Source organism: Cupressus sempervirens, chromosome 6, assembly GCF_028749045.1.
Source record: "Cupressus sempervirens isolate cs-2001-9-10 chromosome 6, ASM2874904v1, whole genome shotgun sequence".
Taxonomy (NCBI): Eukaryota; Viridiplantae; Streptophyta; class Pinopsida; order Cupressales; family Cupressaceae; genus Cupressus; species Cupressus sempervirens.
Genome location: NC_143123.1, coordinates 513,899,847 through 513,920,863, shown reverse-complemented (window position 1 = coordinate 513,920,863; position 21,017 = coordinate 513,899,847). Strand labels below are relative to the sequence as shown.

The following is a 21,017-nucleotide window of genomic DNA, read 5'->3' as shown; positions in this document are numbered from 1 at the left end:
ATCTCATGATGAGGATGGTCCTTTAAGAGTTCCTCTTGAACAAGTCCCAAAAACTTTCAAACAAACTTGACAAAATGGGTAATTGGCTTCTTCAAGAAGACCATAATCGAGATTCTATTCAAGCTATTGACGCTCTTAAGAAATTTCTTTGTGATAGTGACCAAGGTGTTAATCTCTTGCATGGTATTACTCACCTTGTGCATTCCAATGTTAAACCTTTAGCTCAAGAAGCTCAAGATTTAGGGTTGACTCCTATCACTAGTGTAGAACTTTCATCTGTTCCTTTCCCTAGTGTTCCTAATTATGCTCCTTCTTTGGTGATTGTGATGGTTCCCTCTATTCCTATGAGTGTTACTCCTATGTCCCTTCCTAATTCACAACCTTCTTAGCATAATGTTCCTTTTACTTATTCTACTCCTATGCCAACTTTAGTTCCTAATGTTCCTCCAATTGTGTCTTCTATTCCTGCAGCTTCTTAAACTTTACCTAGTGTTTCTAATGTTGCTATTCCTCCTATGTCTTCTCATGATTCTACAATTATTAGTTTGGCTCAAACTATGTCATCTTTACAAAAACAACTTGCATCCTTGACTCAAAACAAGTTTAGAATCCCTAGTTGTGACATGGGAAGTCCTTTGTCTCAAGATATTATTCATACTCCCTTTCCTAAACAAGCCAATATGCCTCATCTTGAGAATTATGATAAGGAAGACCTTGCCCATCATGTTAAAACATTTCAAATCCTTTGTAGTGATTATGCTCATGATCATAGGATTTTAGCAAAGTTATTTGCTCGAACTTTTTTGTGATAAGGCCTTACAATGGTTTTTTTCTTTGACTCCTTATTCTATTCATTCATTTCCTCAACTTCCTAATGCTTTTATTCAAATATTTTAAAACAACATTGGCCCACAAGTGTCTTCAACTAATTTGATGCATCGTAAACAAAATTCTAAGGATTGACTGAATTTATTGGTAGATTTAAGCATTTGCATGCTCAAATTTCCTATCATGTTCTTGATATTGATATTCAATGTATGTTTATTTCAAATTTGCAATAAGATATTAGAGATAAAAATTTGTTTACTAAATTTAATTATTTTCAACAACTTTGTGTAATGCTTCATCATTATCAATTATAAGTGAGTCAATTTGAGAGCACCACTCCAATGGCTCTTGTTCTTGTTGATAAACGTAATGCTACTCCTAATCCAAATAAAATTCAAAAATTCAACAACTATGTGAAGATAAATAAACAAGTAAATACAGTTGTTGTTGCATCTCATAATGTCACTTCTGCATCCACTACTTTTTGATTGAATCGTATGTTCACTCCTCTCTTTGAATCTTTACATTCTATTATGAATAGGTTGTTAACTACTAATATGATTACTTTACCTCTTATTCATCCTCTTTTACTTGCTACAATGGTGGCTAAATCTTTTGATCTAAAAGCTTTTTGTCAATATCATCTCCATAATGGTCATGATACTGAGAAATGTTATTTTTTAAAACATAAGGTTCAAGAATTAATTGATTCTAATGCTTTATCTATTGATCATTTTGATGGTAGTGGGAATAAATCTATTTCTCCTCCTAATCAAAATTTTCAAATCTATACAAATACTTTACCAACACATGATACTAATACTATTGCTCAGCCATCTTCTATGGATATTGTTGTGATTTGAAGATAGATGATCTTAATCATGTGGCTAATCAAGTCGAGCATGTGGTTCAATCTGTATCTCCACCTTAGTCTCAACCTTCACTTCAATCTCAAGTTTCAGCTCCTCCTCAACTGAAACCTAAGCCTAAATTGAAGCCTCAACCTAAACCTCGACAACAACCTAAGAAAAAATGACCTCAGGAACTTTTGATTACCTTCAATGATTCTGAGACTATTAAAGCTCTTGATGGTCTCCTTTATATTTATGCTAAGATTGCTAAGATACCTACTCGTGGTTGTCTTGTTGATCCTACCTACTTAGTCAATTTTATTATAGAAGAAAATCTTTTTATGAAAAGTTTGCAACGTGATTTTTATGATAAATCGGATGTATGGATTCAAACTTGTAATGGTTTTGTTTATCCATCATTTGGTTCTACTGATTTACCAATTGAACTTTGTGGAAAGATTGTGACCACCACCTGTGTTATTGTTCCTACTTCTGATCAATTTCAAGTTAAGCTTGGTTTACCATGGTTAAATGACATGTACGTTGTTGCTTCACCTATTCATAAATGTCTTAAATTTGTTTATGATGATGAAGTGAAAATAATTAATTGTAGTTTATATCATATTTCTAGGCCTAGGGATGTTGCTACCATTGACTTCATTTGGCATTCATTACCTAATTCATGTCTTGCTCGGCCTGATCATCTTTTCCATTCATATCAAGTCTATAAGTAGCGGAAGATTCTTGAAAAAAGCTTACCTTCTACGGATCTTAACTGTGGTCTTTTGCCTACACCTTCCATACCTCCTTTATCTATGGCTTCTACATCTATTAATCAAGTTTCTCCTATTGCTTGTCAAACTGCTAGTAATCCTATTAATCCTCCTATAGAACTTGTGAAGGATTCAGTAATTATTCCTCCTAGTTCTCAACACATTTCAAGTAAAACAAAATGTAACTAATCTACTAAAAAATGTCGTAAAAAGCACCGTGCTCGAGCTAAAGCTCATAATTCTATTCTTCAAAAGTCTTTATCTTTTTTGGATACAACTATGCATGATGTATTAGAAGAAGTTGTTACTATTAAGTTACATGATTCTAATGATTCTATTCATATCTTAGATCCTCTTTGATTAATCTAGATGATGAAGTTACTCTTAATGATATTGATGATGTTAATGATGAATATGAAACTATTGAAATTGACATTGATTTACCTAATCTATTTTCCTCACAATTAACACTTACACCTAGTATTGAACATTGTGATCCTCAAGAGGATCCTTGTTTGGAACTGGCTATCATTCCTACTATGTTGGATATAGGCCCTCTTGCGAATTACTCACCTTCCCTAAATGATAAAAAATGAGATGGGGGGAAGTAGGCGGTGCACTTGATTGGCTAGTCCTTCATGTATTTGCATGTTGCAACTATATCTTGCATAGGTATGAAGTATATAGATTCAAGTGTTCTACATGAATTATTATGCAAAGTACACATAATTACTGATCAAAGAAACGTAATGCACAAATTAATATTATTTATAATACATATTACTTATTTCCTTCTAAAAAGAAACATAGATGTTGTATAAATCACTTGGAAATGATACCAAACACTAACATAAAAGTGATAGTAAATAAACTAAGCAATAGATTTCATAGCCAACCACATGGTACAATGCAATGGCCTCTAATATTTTTTAAACAAGATTATTGAAACCAAACCATTGGTCTAGATGAGGCATGAGTGTTTTATAGAAAAGGGAGAAAATTTTGGTAATGTAAAAAATAAATCTATTTACGATTAATACAACTTTTTAATATGTAGTCTCAATTTTGAAATTAAGACTCATGTTTATATTTATCTTTATATTTAAAGAATTTTACTATTGTGTTTTACAAGTATTTAGTTGATCATTTAGTTAAATAAAATTCTCATTATCTATTGTCTACAAGTTTTAACTTAGATATATAACAAATGAATGTTAAAATAACATTTTTGAGGAGAGGATGTTATACATGGTTAAACAAGAGTATCTCGTGGAAGTAAAACTGCAACATTATGTTGCATGTTCATGTTTGTATGTAAAGAAGCTTGATATTGTGATTTATACATATCTAGGTGACGGTTGAGTTAAATTAAATTCTTACTATATAAAAGTTTAATTTAGAGCTATAACACATGAATGTTAAGATAATATTCTTGAGTGGAAGATACTATAAATGCTTCAACATTTTATATGATCAAAATTATAAGATTGTCTCGTGTTTATATTTATATTTAAAGAGTTTACCATTGTATTTTAGAAGTATATAGGTGATCATTTAGTTTTAAAAAAATATTATTATTATCAATTGTCTCTAACTTTACTTAAGAGATAGAAAACATGAATGTTAAAATAACATTCTTGACGAGAGGATATTATATATAGTTCAAATTGAGTGTCCTTTAAGAAAGGGCAAAGAGATTTTGGGAAGTTAGGAGACAATCTATGCTTTCTCAATAGAATATATACTTTTGGTAGAATTCATTATGCATATTTAGAAAGTTAATATTAACATGTCTTGTGTTTATCAAATGGTTTATGAAGTTAGTTAATGTTATTGTACTTTTTAGTAACTTTGATTTTTATATGTTTGCTTATGTTATTTTTCGTGTTCCACAACATTGTCAAGACAATGATGTAAGTCAACAATGTGTATGTGTGTGTATGTACTTGTATATTCACATGGTTGTGTGTTTGTGTGTTGCTCGGGGGAGGGACATGTTGAAATGCCTCCTTTCCATAGGTTGTTTTGAAATGAGAATAACCTGTAGAGATTACTTGGTGAATTCACTATTGTATTATGTTCTAATCATTAATATGCACTTATTTCTACACAATCCTTAAGATCCCTTCAATCAGGCTCCCTAACCCTCTTAGAAGATCCTTTGTGTAGTGGAGAATGGTCCCAGATTCTTCAAGTTTCCTCTTTAAAACTGGAATAACCCTCTATGACAACCCTCGTGTTTTACAAAATGATCCTCGATTAGTTAGCCATCTTCATGATAGGGTGTCATAAAGGTCTATGAGATTTCTCTATTAAATCCTTACATTTCCCTTGCTTAAATTTGTACCTTTTTATACATCTTACATGACTCTACATAGATAATCAAATATAACATTATCATCTTCCCATAACTCTTGTCAATTATCCTTCAATTAATATCAACTGTTCTTACTATTATTATCCTATACATCAATATGCAAATATTAAGTAAATAAAATATGGAAAATAATATCAATATCAATATCTTTAACTAAGTCCTATCTTATTTAAGTAATGTGTGTTACTAATAGTTTTTAATATTATAATAATTGTTGCATACCACCAGTATGCTAATGTAACAATACTCTACTTACGCTTCCCTAGGACATGGGCCCTTGTGTATTGGTCCTTACTTGACTTAGCAAAGTGCTACGGGGTCGACGTTCCTTCCTAGCCGAATAAGGTGGGGTTCCATATTGGTGGTTTTAATGTGGGCCTACACATGGCTTTCCGTGCGTATTCCGTTTGCTGCCAAATTTTTGTTTGCACCGAGTTTCATTTCTTAGAATTGTATGTATTTGCCACCACCTTGGAAAGTTCGTCCCTTAACCCTTTTGAGGGTGATTTGAGGGTGATGTGGCCTTATTTTTGTGATTGCCTAACCCTTATTATAATGGGAAGTGTGTTGATGGGGACACGTTGCTTGCATGGATATTATAAGCTTATCTTGTTTAGTAATGAATATTATTGTTAAATGATTAAAATAGTAGTAATATTTATGTTGAACATGAGTATTGAATATTAAAGTTTAACAATATTAATATTTACTAATATTTTATTCCATCTACCATTCATTGTTTATATTTGTTTATTTATTTATAAGCTACGTGTTATATATTTCTTATTTAACATATAATGTAGTTAAATTCATTAATTAAATAAGAATTCATGCATTTAGATCAGATTAATATAGAAAAGAAATTTTTAATTGTATGCACTCAAAAATTAAAGATACAAAAAGAACAAGAATTGTAGTATTGTGAATCTTGCAACAAGGAAATGGTTGTAATTAAAGATACATGCCTCTTGCATAATAGATAATCCCTAATAATTAAAAACAATTTTATATAAGAAAGGACGTCACATAATACACATCACTCCACTTAGGAAAGTGGATCCTTCGAAATAATAAGAGATTTGTAAAGACTTCTATAATTTCAAAATAATAAAATTTAATTATGTCACAAAAATACAGATAATCAAATAGTGATTAATGCCACATGTTTGACTACATATCAAAAACATAAAATTATATTTGACATAGATATTATATATAAACCATTGGCTCCATGTAAAACATATGGAAACATATTCCTTTACAATAGACCAAAATTTTGAATTTAGAACGTAACATGACAACAAATAACATAAAATTATATTTGACATGTAGATATTATATATAAACCATTAGCTCCATGCAAAACATATGGAAACATATTCCTTTACAATAGACCAAAAGGTTGAATTTAGTGAATATTTAAGAACATAACATGACAACAAATACCCAACCCAACATGAGGAAGAATAGCACTGCAAATCTAGTGGGAGTAATGGAATGTGTAGTGTCACATGTACATCCAATGCTAATTGAATAATATTAGCTCTATCATCTAATTAGCATATCCCCTACATCAACTTTGATGGACAAAACTATTGAACAAAGATGGGTAGGAGGTGCATTGAGGTTTTCTCAAAAAGCAAATTATCATTTTACTTCTTGTATTGTATTGTACACACACACACACACACACATTTCTCAAAAAGTAAACTACCATTTATGAGATCTATAAAATTCACAAAGGAAAATGTCATAATTCAATTTTTTTTTTCACTATGAGAAGGGTTTTTAAAACTCATTAACCATGTGCTAAACTATAATCTAAGAATTATAGAGAACTATTACAAAATAATAAAAGTTGAGCCTAAATTAGGTTAGAAAGGAAACTAGCAACCTCAACTTAAAGTTTGGTTGATTTGTGTTTAAATTGCAATTTTATAATTTGACGTAAACTTGCAACCTAACCTAAAGCTTATTTGTTTTGTAGTTTAATTGCGATTTATAAGTATATATATTCTATGGCTAGAAAAAGTATACGAAGACCCAAATGGTATTCAATCCAACTACAATATCTATTGAACAGTTTTCAGTTTGTTTATTATCAATAAACTACACTTTATTATGGCACTAGTTGACTGAGCTTCAATGAACATGTCAAGGATTAGATATTATGACAATATGTCATGGGCAGATTTTGGCATAACATAACACTTCTAAGTGACAGCCTTACCAAAGAAAATGAATGATTTTAGGTACGCAGTATGATATCTGTGGGTCAAGTCCATATAATATCTCACCAAAACAAGAAAGAAAAAGAAATAGCACAGTTGTTGAACAATATAAATTAGAACTCACATGAACATGTCATTGGTCTTTTCCTTAAAAGTCATTAACAATATTAAAGGAGGGCTTTATCTAAAGACTCATTTTAGCTATTATATATTCCATTATGCATTGTGTGTCACAGATTTAGGTGGTGGCAACAACACTACTACAAATTGCAGCTTACCACTAGAAAGAACTTTCAGCATAGACAATTCTTCCAGAAAACATTCATGCCCTGCAAACTCCACTGATCTAGCAGCGATCATACTGAAAGTAAATGAAACAGAGTGAAGTCCTGAGTTCAATAACCTGATCAAGGGATTGGTCTAAGCTGGCTGCATTTGAACTTGGCATTAGAGAATTGTAGGCTTCTTCTCAGTCACCTTTAGCAACTTCAAAGGCTCTTCGGTTTTCTCTCATAATTCACAGATTTCTTATCGGCACTAGATTATAATCTGTGGTGTGCTTACCTTACTACTTTTCAAGTCGTGCAGTTTTTCTACAATACGGCCAGCAATTCTCCTGTATGCTTCAGAAGCTTCACAGTCAGGGTATGCCACAACTACAGGATTTCCTGCATCTGATGTCTCTCTGATTTCTGTATTCAGAGGTACCTGAAACAAACAAAACTCTTACTAAATAACAAATCATATATAATATATTAAAAAATCAAGCAATATGCTTTTGATCTTTAAATATATAATATAAATGGCATCATATTGTGGTTCTGACAAAAATGTTTCATGCAGCTTATTGCTGATTCAATTGGAATGTAAAGAGTTTTTGAGAATCAAGACCTTTGGGTAAGGGCACTCTATTATATGAAATAATAGCTAGACAAAGATAAACCGCATTGCAGGCCTGTGCTTCTTTATGACATTGTAGACTACTTTGGGACATGACCCTCTAGTAATGCTGGCATTACTAAATGTGAATATTTGAGATTGATAAGACAGATGGAGGAATACATAGAAAAGAGAAATTTTCTAAGTAAAATTCCATCTTGAACCAGTAAATAATATAGGAAGTCAAAATGTGTAGCTTAAGTAATCAGCCAACAAACATTATCTAACTAATTTTTATATATATTCAAAAAAACTAAAGAAATATACAGAATTAAAACATTTGATAGTATGATACTTCATCACTGATCAATGGCAAATGCCAAATTGAATGTATTGATAGCTTGCAAATATTCAAATAAGCCAATATCATATATCTCTATATTTACGATTCCAGTGAAAATCAGAAAATTATTAGAATTACAAAATGTATTTCATGATTCATTAATCATCAAAAGGATTGTCAAAGAAATCATCTTTTCGATTTGCATCTTCAAATGCTGCAAATTCAAGATCCTTTGAACCCAAAACAGTCTCACTTGCACTAGATGCACCATGTATAGGGATGTAATCATCATCATCATAAGCTGTGGTGAGTCTAGTAAGATTCTCAATGGTTTCATCCATGTTGGCACATCCAGGGGCTACATCCCAAGGCTTTGCTGCCCATCCTTGTAGTGTTCCTCCTTATGTGACAAAAGACGCAAGTTGGAATGAATTTAAACCAAGTCTTGAGTTTTTTTTTGTTAAACCAACCAGTTATGTTTCACTGAGTAATAAAGGAGTACATACTCCAATGCCATTCAGCAGCAAACGAACTTGTAACCTAGATAGTTTTTGCAGAAATAAAAATAAAAATATTTTTTTTATTAAAGAATGTTAAATACTAAATTGAGGATACAGGTGGTAAAAAAGCCATTACACGTCAGAGGATCTTGATTGCAAGAGGTTAGAGGTATCCAATTATTTGACCATGAACGTACCACCACGTAAGAGCTTCCATAGGGTATTGGTCATTAATAGCTGTTGGAGTATGCCTTCTTCCTGAACAAAACATGCCAAATTCTTGGCTAACTTCTTTCTCCACCTCTTCATCTTGTGATGCAGGAGCATCCTGGGTTGCATTGCTATCCTGCATGGTTTTCTTGTTTCTCTATTGGTACCGAATTGTAGTATCAAGCATTGTCGAGCTCCTAATATGTGTCATTTCTTGTTGGTGCCGAGTTCTAGTATCTGCCGAGCATTGCCGAGTGATAGTATTTGTCTTGGTCCTTCTTTGACCAAGTTGTCTATATCTGGTTCCAGTTTGGGCCGACTTTGTGCGTATTCAATTTGGTATTTGTATTTAATAATTGTTGTCAGCCGACCTGTGGTTGTGCATGCATTTAATGTAGGATTTAGTTTCTGTGATAGGCCGACCTATGGCCGCACTAGTATTTAAGGAGGTCTAGGATCGAGTTTTAGTTGAGGAGTTAGAGAGAAGGGATAGTTTTTGTCTAGAGAGTTAGAATGTGAAGATCATCATTGAAGATCAAAGTTTGAATTGTATTGTTGGCCGTAACCTAGAAGGCCTCACAACCGGGCATGTATGTTGATAATTTGATGAATCAATAAGTATTTTGCTCTTCTATTTCCTTTGGTGGTTGTGTTTTCGTTGTATTTACTCTTGCAGGTGGCTTTGGTAGTTGGGTGTGCCTTTGGCCCTAGTTTCCATCAACCTCCCTGCATCAACGGGAGCTTGAGGTTCATCCTTGTGGAGATTGGATCATGTAGAACCCTAAGTTAATTTGGTTGTAGGGTAGCAGATCTAAAGATTTGACCTATAACTTGCAAAGGGTTACAATCTTGCAAGAACCGGATTGTAAAGATGGTTTGAGGTAGAGGAAATGTCGATAATGTCTGTCATGTCCCCTTCTCAATTTTAGTTCTGAGCGACAGAATTAATCTATCTCCACATCCGGATAGATTAATATCGACTTCAGGCAGGATGCTATCCAGTCACAAAAGGGGAATTTAATTTAATATATTCCAAGACTTTATTAAAGGTGCAGAATTAAGTCACTTTAATGTTTTAAAGTTATTTACTTTATAAATAGCTTTAAGTGACTACAGGACAAAAATGACTTTTAATCCCACATTCTTTGCACGTGGTACTTTTCCCTCATTCCATGGTTATAAATGCACGAGAGTGCATTGGGATTAACAAACAAGAAGAATTAATGAACTGAGCAGTTTGACATTTCTGGTTGGTTGAATGTGACTGGTCGCTTTGAGGACGAAAACCCTTAAAGCAAATAAGGGACATTGGACGTAGCCCCAACTTCTCTTGAATTTACTTATTTTGTTGATAGTTTTAATGGAGGTTTACTGTGGTAAATAATCTTCAGACACTAAATCTGCAGGTTTCCAGAACTAACGTGGTAATAGGATTCTTAGATCTCAACATGCCACAAAGTTAACAGTCGGGTGCCAAAAAGGAGGCATTTTCAGCGATTTATGTGCGTCTAAGAGTTCAATATCTATTCAAGGGCACGCACAGCAAGCAAGTGTAGTGTTCTGCGCTGAGATTTAGACTCCCTAGCAGCTCAGAACAACAGTAGAATTTCGAAAGTGGAGCTATTTTGCGGAAATCGCGGGTTTGGTAACTCGCGTATGAAGGTGAACAAATGATTGTGGATGTTGGAAGGATACGGCGCTGGAATCATTCATCCTCATTAACTTCTCCGGAAGGACCTTCTGCCATTATTCAGGGAAAGAAAATCTGAAACGAAGGGTGCACATTGAGGAGTTACGACTAACCCTGGAAGAGTCGGCTAAGGTTCTAAACAAGCTCGTGAGGACATAATTTCTCAGTTCAACCGTGGCCAAAGTTATAAAGACTCCTTCAGAATATCGGGTCTGTACTTCAAGACACTCTTAAGTCTTTTCCTTGGGTTTATTAACGTGTTCTGAAAATGTTGTTATTACTGGCATATCATTTAGCGTGATGACATTATAACTTTGATGAGAGCTCTATGAAATCTTTGGGTGGGCTATCACGTTGGTAATATTGTTTAAACACATATCTCAGACTCAAATTTTATAGTGCCTGAATGTTTCAGTATTGCACTTCATATAGTTCTTAAGTGGTAGGAAGAGTTGACAATTGTTTGTTGAAATGCTCGTGTAATATTCAGTTAACAGTACAGTGAACACAACAACACCTGGGTTAGCAAAGACTTGTTTGACAGAATACCCACTGCAGTTAAAATACCTTGGTAACAGTTTGGTACCTGATTTCACGTTTACTTTCTCTCAGGGGTTCAGCTTAAGTTGATTGTACTGGGAAATCAGTTGATTATGTTTTATTATTGAATTCCTTACAGACTGGGGTAAAGTTAGCGAATAGCTGGACAAGGTCATTACTCCACATATATAACAGCATTTGCAAACTTGTCAAAATTCTGGGAACAATCTACCACAGTTCACAAAAAATTATATTTATATTTGCTGTAGGGATTGGTCTAAGTTTATTACAATGTCGTATTGGATACATTGAGACAAATTGCAGCCAAATTAAATGCTGTAGAGACAGCCCGGAGGAGAGGGGCACATCTTAATGATGTAAGTGATGATGAAGCAATAGCACCAAACCCTAGATGAGGCAAGATTGTTGAGAGTATTGTCTAGGGCACATTCAAAGCTTGATGTAGAAGTTGTTCCTTATGATGGAAAATTGGATACCAATGTTGTGTTGGATTGGATCTCTGATATGGAGAAGTTCTTTGAGTATGAAAACACTCCTAATAATAGGAAGGTAAAAATTGCAGTCACTAGGTTGAAGGGTTATGCCTCACTATGGTGGGAGCATTTGCAAACTGATCAACAAAGGATAGGAAAGGAGAAGATTAGGACTTGCTTGAAAATGGTGAACAAGGTAAAGAAAAAGTTCCTTCTTCCTGATTACCAAGTTAGCTTGTTGAGAAAGATGCAAAATTTGAAACAAACGGACATGACTGTGAAGGAGTATACTAAGGGATTCTATAGAAAGGACATCAGATCTGGACATGTGGATGATGATGTGGAGAAAATTGCAAAGTTAGACAAATATTGCAAAGATTGAAAGAGGAGAAGTTGACGATTAACTTGAAAAAGTGTTCTTTTATGCAAGCGGAGATTGTGTATTTGAGATTTGGGATTTCAGTTGATGGTTTGAGAATGGATCCTGAGAAGTTTTTAAAAAATTTGTAATAGCCAACACCTGAGAATGTGGTTGAGATAAGATCATTTCATGGTTTGGTTCGTTTCTACAGGAAGTTTATAAAAAATTTGAGTTCCAGTTGTAATGCTATGACTAAGACAATGAGAGGAGACAAAAAGGATTTCAAGAGGACACATGGAGCTGATAAGAGTTTTGAGACTTTGAAACAAAAAGTTGTTGAGTTACTTGAATTGGCTTTACCTAATTTCAATAAGGTATTTCAAGTTGAATGTGATGCAAGTAGTCGTGCAATAGGAGTTGTATTGAGTCAAAAAGGTAAACCTGTTGCTTTCTTAAGTGAGAAGTTGAATGATGCTAAAAGGAAGTCTTTTGTATATGATCAAGATTTTTATTCTATTATTCAAGCCTTGAAGAAGTGGAGACATAATTTGATTCTTAAGGAGTTTGTGTTGTATACTAATCATAAAGCTTTACAGTATTTAGGAGGTCAACATAAATTAAATTAGAGACATATGAAGTGGATTGAATACTCACATAGTTTCACATTTGTGATTAAGCATAAGAGTGGAGTCACTAACCGATTTGATGATGCATTGAGCAGAAGACATTTTTTGTTAACCGAGATGAAGGTTGAAGTTCTTGGTTTTGATGAAATGAACATGTTGTATGATACTGCCCCTAATTTTTCTGATGCGTGGAGAGAGTGTAGAGCACCGAATCTATTAAATCACATAAGTATGATGAGCATTTCATTCAAGAAGGTATGCTGTTCAAAGGAATTCAGTTCTGTATCCCTAGAAGTTCTATGTGAGTTAGTTTGATTAAGGTAAAGCATTGTGGTGGATTGGTTGGACATTTTGGAATTGATAAGACATTGAGTTTGTTGAAAGATAAGTATTACTGGCCACAAATGTAGAAGGATGTTCAGAAGTTTGTAAAGAGTTGTGGAGTTTGTCAAGTTGCAAAAGGAGTAAGTCAAAATACTCACTTGTATACACCTATTTTTGTTCCTGAGAAACCTTGGAGTGACATTAGTATGGATTTTGTTCTTGGGTTACCTAAGACAATAAAGGGGTATGATACGATATTTGTTGTTGTGGATAGATTTTCTAAGATGGCTCATTTCATACCATGTAAGAAGACATCAAATGCTGAGCATGTTGCTGAAATTTTCTTCAAAAAGATTGTTAGATTGCATGGATTACCAAGAAGTATTATTTCTGAAAGAGACAATAAGTTTGTTGGTTACTTTTGGAGAACTTTGTGGAAGAAGATGGGTACTAAGTTGAAGCTTAGTTCTACATGCTATCCACAGACAGATGGACAGGTAGAGGTTGTGAATAGTAGCTTGGGTAATTTGCTAAGATGTTTAGTTGGAGATAAACCATATAATTGGGAGTTGGTGTTGGCACAAGCTGAATTTGCATATAATAATTCTGTGCATAGTATAGGGAAAACACTTTTTGAGATTGTTATTGAAATGCAACCTAGAGCAATATCAAAGTTGAGGCATGTTGTTGGTGAAGAAAAGAGAAGTGATGCAGTGGAAGAATTTGTTGATTTTATGGATTATTTGCATAAGTAAATTTGAGGTTAGAACAAAGTAATCAAAAGTATAAGGAGAATGTTGATAAGTCTAGAAGACATCATGATTTTGAAGTTGGTGATGAGGTGATGGTTCATTTGAAAAAAGGTAAATTTCTTAGTGAAACATACAGTAAGTTGAAGATGAAGAAGTTTGGACTTTGTAAGATCTTGAGGAAGTTTGATAGTGGTAATGCTTATGAAGTTGAGTTACCTAATGACATGGATATATCTCCTATATTCAATGTTGTTCATTTGTGAAAGTATCATGTGTCCGATGATGAAGTTGTTATGTCAGATGATTATCCTAAGAAGCAAGTTGAAGAGGTTGAATAGATATTGGATTAGAGAATTGGTAAAAGCACAAGAGGAAAAGATTACTATGTGTATTTGGTGAAGTGGAAGAACAGAGCAGTTGAAGATGCTATATGGATTTCCCAATCTGAGTTGGATTCAGCTCAAGTTGTGCCAGTTCCATGATTCAGGAGAATCATTTCTTTCAACCCTAGTTTTTTGATGCTGGAGCATCCTGGGTTGCATTGCTATCCTGCATTTTTTTTTGTTTCTCTGTTGTTGTCGAGTTCATAGTGTGGACCAAGTTGCAGTGTCAAGCATTGTCAAGTTCCTGTTGGTGTCATGTTCCCGTTGGTGCCGAGATCAAGTATACGTCGAGCATTGCCGAGTGACAATATTTGTCTTGGTCCTTTGACCGAGTTGTCTATGTCTGGTTCTAGTTTTGGGTGACTTTGCGCATATTCAATTTGGTATTTGTATTTAATAATTGTTGCCAGCTGACTTGTGGTTGTGCATGCATTTAATGTAGGATTTAATTTCTATGATAGGCCGACCTATGGCCGCACTAGTATTTAAGGAGGTCTAGGACCGACTTTTAGTTGAGGAGTTAGAGAGAATGGATAGTTTTCGTCTGGAGAGTTAGAATGCGAAGATCATCATTGAAGATCAAAGTTTGAATTGTATTGTTGGTCATAACCCAGAAGGCCTCATAGCCAGGCATGTATGTTGATAATTTGATGAATCAATAAGTATTTTGCTCTTCTATCTCCTTTGGTTGTTGTTCTTCGTGTTGTGTTTTTGGATGATCTTGAAATAGAAGAGCAGACAACTACCAAAGATGGGCAACCTTCTCGCGATCACATAGAAGATGTTACACAAGGTACAGGTTTCTTCGTTGGTGACTTGGAGGTAAGATTTGTCAAGTAGAATAATGAAGTAGATCGCACACAAGGTAATAACAGTTTGAAACCTTGGCATCATGAACCATATATTCATGATACTCAAAACGTGAATTTAGAGGAACAACCTAGGATGACACTGCAAGACAATGAACAGTTTCAGCAAGGGGGTAATGAAATATATGCCTTACATAATCAACTGAAGGTTAGTAAAGACATGTTGTGGCATCCTTGTTGTAGTATGATAGTACCCACGAGTTGGTTGAGGACCTCTACAGGAAGATCCCAAGGGAAAGGGAAGGTGACTAGCATGTGACCAATTTACAAAAGGTCAAAACAACCCTCAAGACTATGAAATTAGATTACTTATATCTGCTGTCCGACAGGGATTATATTCTTAAGGCTGCTGAGATTTATGCAACAAAGTCAAATAGGAAAAAAGATGAGATTGAGGATCTCAACAGGACGCTTAATTATGTTCGGGAAGCACTGAGTGAAACTCAATTACCTGTACAGGGAGCAGAAAATCAAATCAAGCTCATAGAACACTCTCGAGAACATGAGTGTAATGTCCCCTCTTCCAAAGCATAATCTAATGATAATAAGGATGGAACAATTAAATGATGAGCGATCATAATTGAAATATATTAATTGATTAATTAAATAATAATAAAATAAATAATAAGTATTATAATATAGTCTATTATTTTTATCAAATAGATATATTATAATATCAATTTATATATTGTAGTAATACAATATAAGATAACTTCTACAATAAATATATAATTAAATAATAAACCTATTATTATTACAAATATATTTTTATTGTAAAGATATTAATTCTAATTGATAAGATCTTTATTGTATTAGTCAAAATTATAAATAATAAATTAATAGGGTAATTGAAATGGGATCTATTATAAATATATTATTATAATAATATAATAAACATCTTTCATGTAGTAACGACATGGTACACTAAGTTAAGGCCATGCCCATTCATATTTGATGGGTATAAGTATCTAACCTTAACCGAAATATGGAGGAGGGGGATAGTGGAAAAAAATCACCGAACGATCCAAGGGAAGATTAATTTAAGTGCCAGATTTCAGAGTAGAGAAAGTTTTAAAAGGGCAAACGTTGGAAGAGCAGACAAAGCATTGAAAGATAGAGACGGAACAAGGGAACCCTGCCAGCATATACTCCTTAGCAAAAACTAGACAGCTTATCTTCATACTCGGTAGATGTCATACAAAGACCATTTGGTGGTAGCAGAGGTGACACTTGAACATAGGCAAGTTGAGCGATCACAGTCTGAAAACAATTCCCACCTCAACTGGGGAAAACCAATTCTTTCGTTATCGAGTTAGATATCATTCCACCATTTGAATAAGAAAGGAGACTCTAAGAGAAAGAAGTGGACTCCATAACAGATATAGGTAGTGATAGGACAATCAACATCGATTCTACTGCCAAGAAGCGATTTGTATAGGATAGGAAGCCAACTAAATCATGAAATAATATTTCAATATTGTCAAGACAATAATGACAACAGGCAACAATAATATTTCTTATCAATAGTCAGATTATACAGCTTTAGCGTTTTACCCAGATTTAATGATAAATCCCTTAGACATATTGGCAATAACAAGTGATTATAATAGACTAACAATAATTCTCTTAATTAGAGATTGTCAAGCTACATTTCAGTTACAAATAAACCCATTGAGCATATAATAAATACAGACATAGAGATATCATATATCTTGAAGCAAAACGCCCAAGTTAAAATAGAAGAAGTTCTATTGTAGATAGTCCAGGCTCCTGCCCAAGCATTAATCAAGACGATAGGGGAGTTCATCCCATTCGAACTCCCATTCCTTTGCAATCAAGGCAGAAGTAAAGATATTTTCTTACAGAGTGTCAAAGGAAGTCGAGCAAAGTATATCTATAGGTTCATTAGTCAAAAATCATAAAATTCAACCAAGCAGAATCAAGGGACATTACAATGGTATCAGAGCATAATCCTGCCATCCTGTGAGTGAAGGGTTATGGAAACTTGTGAGAGAAGGACCAATAAAACTACAATGAACGACTTGGCTAATGAAGTAAGAATGTATATGGAGCAAACCCACCAGACCAACCAAATTATATTGAATCAAATGGAGAAGTCAAATCAAGCCCTTCTACAAGCATTACAGAACATGGGAAATTCAATCAATAATTTGAGAAGTCAACCTAACATAGGAAGAGAAACTAATTCAGTCCATTCTGAAAATAACAATGTAACTTCAAATTCCAGCTTGCCCCAACCTACATTCCTACCTAGAAGAGCAAATCTAAGAGAGGAAGGGGTCGAGCAACCCTTGACTAGTATGGAAGATATTGTGAGGGCATATGCTTCTCTAGAGCCTAACATTAGAGAAGTGATATCGTTTAGAGAATTTTGTGAAGATAAATGAAGAGAGACGTCTAGAAGGACGGTAAATGAAGAACTCAAACATAAGATTAACAAAATTAAGCTTCCATATTTTGATGGTTCAAAAAAGATTACACCGCGTCAATGGTTAGAAAAATTAAACAGATTTTTTATTATAAATCCCATGACGGAAGAAGATGCATTACAATTTGCTATACTGCATCTAGAGGGAGCAGCACATTATTGGTGGACCCATGGGCATATCTCATTGGGACATAAAGATATAAAATCTTATGAAGAATTCTCCCAAAAGCTCATGAATAGATTTGATGATAAGGACATTGAATGGTATTTCTAAGCACTAACTCAACTCAAACAAACTGGAACAATGGAAGACTATGCTCGCAAATTTCAAGAGTTGTCAATTATGGTTTCGGACCTTTCCCAAAAGAGACTCACTCATATATTTATAGAAGGATTGTAAGACTCCACCAAGCACTGTTAAACCGCATGAACCACAAAACTTGGAAGAAGCCATTAGAAAAGCGAAAATGGTAGAATCAAATTCATCAAAAGAAAGATCTAAGAATTTCTTGACAAAAACAGAGCATAGAAATGAAGACTTATGCAAAGACCAAAAAGAGAAAGAATGTTATTATTGCAAAGCGAAATGGAGCAGAGGACACCAATGCTTGAGTAAGGAAGCCCAAAAGCAAAAAGATGATACATTGAAGAAAGGCATATGTTTCAGATGCAGAGGCCCTTGGGAACATGGACATAAGTGTGACAGGAAAAGTCAACTCCATCAAATAGAAGCAACGCACGAAATAAATAATGAGAAGGCTTCAGAACAAGAGTGTGAAAAGTAATCAAAAGAGGATGTGGGACTAGAGAATCATTGAAGCTTTGAAGAAGTTCGACTTAGGAATTGTAAATATCAAACAATACATATATGTACATATTTTTATGATTATTAATAGAACTTTAATATTTAATAAAAGGAAAGAGTGGCAATTAAGGGAGAACTTCTCGTGACACCCTATTGTTAGCACCTTCCTAAGAGGGAAATTAAGGGAGAATAGCTAGGGCACCCTATTGCAGCAGTATGTAGGGAGAACTGTGGTAAGGACACCCTATTGCTCTGCAATTAAGGGAGAACAGCTAGAGCACCCTATTGCAGAATTGATTAAGCGAGAATAGCTAGGGCACCCTATTGCAGCAGTATGTAGGGAGAACCGTAGTCAAGACACCCTATTGCTCTTTAATTAAGGGAGAACTGCTAGAGCACCCTATTGTAGGAATAGTTGAGGGAGAACCGCTGAGGGCACCCTATCATAGTGATAGTAAAGGGAGAATTGCTAGCAGGACACCCTACTACACTGTGATTATGGGAGAACTACTAAGGCACCCCACTACAAAGAAAATATTAAGAGGCCTTAGGAAGAGATAAAGTCTCTCCTAAGGATTAATTAGAGGCCTGAGACAACACAAAGTCTCTCCCGGGGTACATTTGTCAAGAATCATCATGGAGCTCCAGTACATCAAGATAAGTTTTCATCTTTAATTGATCTTGGTAATTTAAATTGAATCTTGCAATATTTAAATTTATATTTATAACTATCTAATCCTAGTTGAAATTGTTGTTGCAGGACCATTGAGAAAATATCTAATTGCTTGAGGACAAGCAATCTTGGGAAGGGCGTACTGTAATGTCCCCTCTTCCAGAGCATAATCTAATGATAATAAGGATGGAACAATTAAATGATGAGCGATTATAATTGAAATATATTAATTGATTAATTAAATAATAATAAAATAAATAATAAGTATTATAATATAGTCTATTATTTTTATCAAATAGATATATTATAATATCAATTTATATATTGTAGTAATACAATATAAGATAACTTCTACAATAAATATATAATTAAATAATAAACCTATTATTATTACAAATATATTTTTATTGTAAAGATATTAATTCTAATTGATAAGATCATTATTGTATTAGTCAAAATTATAAATAATAAATTAATACGATAATTGAAATGGGATCTATTATAAATATATTATTATTATGATATAATAAACATCTTTCATGGAGTAACGACATGGTACTCTAAGTTAAGGCCATGCCCATTCATATTCGATGGGTATAAGTATCTAACCTTAACCGAAATATGGAGGAGGGGGATAGTGGAAAAAAATCACCAAACGATCCAAGGGAAGATTAATTTAAGCACCAGATTTCAGAGTAAAGAAAGCATTAAAACGGCAGATGTTGGAAGAGCAAACAAAGTGTTGAAAGAGAGAGACGGAACAAGGGAACCCTGCCAGCATATACTCCTTAGCAAAAACTAGACATAGCTTATCTTCATTCTTGGCAGATATCATACAAAGACCATTTGGCGGTAGTAGAGGTGACACCTGAACATAGGCAAGTTGAGCGATCACACTCTGAAAACAATTCCCACCTCAACTGGGGAAAACCAATTCTTTCGTTATCGAGTTACATATCATTCCACCATTCGAACAAGAAAGGAAACTCTATGAGAAAGAAGTGGACTCCATAATAGATATAGGTAGTGATAGGACAATCAACATCGATTCTAATGCCAAGAAGTGATTTGTATAGGATAGAAAGCCAACTAAATCATGAAATAATATTTCAATATTGTCAAGACAATAATGACAACAGGCAACAACAATATTTCTTATCAATAGTCAGATTATACAGCTTTAGCGTTTTACCCAGATTTAATGATAAATCCCTTAGACATATTGGCAATAACAAGTGATTATAATAGATTGACAATAATTCTCTTAATTAGAGATTGTCAAGCTACATTTTAGTTACAAATAAACCCATTGAGCATATAATAAATACAGACATAGAGATATCATAAATCTTGAAGCAAAACGCCCAAGTTAAAATAGGAGAAGTTCTATTGTAGATAGTCCAGGCTCCTACCCGAGCATTAACCAAGACAATAGGGGAGTTCATCCCATTCGAACTCCCATTCCTTTGCAATCAAGGCAGAGGTAAAGACATTTTCTTACAGAGTGTCCAAGGCAGTCAAGCGAAGTATCTCTATAGGTTCATTAGTCAGAGATCATAAAATTCAACCAAGCAAAATCAAGGGACATTACAATGAGAATAGAATGAGGCAGTAGTTCTTTCAAAAAGTCATTGATGAACTTGAGAGCATTCAACAGATGTATGACTTGGATAGCTGACCCAAATGGTTAAGTAGCAAAACTTCAAAACACTTTCAACTTGTTGACAACCCTTGTTTGAAGTTGTTTCTGATTGGACGTCCGACAATCCTCTTTTTGTGTTAAATGAGAGATCATCTCTTATTTGCCACAAAGAGGAAGAGTTTGATTTCAAACTATGGGATCCTGGCTCAGATCCTAGCAATGAATCCGGGTCTCAGCTTGGGAATGATGAATCAACCTCTGTTGCTTATCATTTGATCTGCCCCCAACATATTTTAAGATTTCACCCCGTTCAGGAGTTGGGTGAATTTTCTTCATCAGCCTCTGAACAGTTCTCGGTGGAGTATTTATGTGAGGCTTGTGGTTAGATTCTCAAAATATTTCATATTCATAGCTCCT

General features: G+C 34.1%; 1 protein-coding gene across 1 annotated transcript in view; it reads right to left on the bottom strand.

Annotated features, from left to right (window-relative positions):
- Positions 1-7,156: 7,156 nt before the first annotated feature.
- The window catches only part of INDH (INDH1(iron-sulfur protein required for NADH dehydrogenase)), a 191,561-nt gene continuing 177,700 nt past the window's right edge, over positions 7,157-21,017 (bottom strand). The window contains exon 8 of the mRNA XM_089788749.1: positions 7,157-7,768. Coding sequence (XP_089644875.1) covers positions 7,598-7,768 — 171 coding nt within the window. The 3' untranslated portion in view covers positions 7,157-7,597. The remainder of the gene's footprint in view (positions 7,769-21,017) is intronic.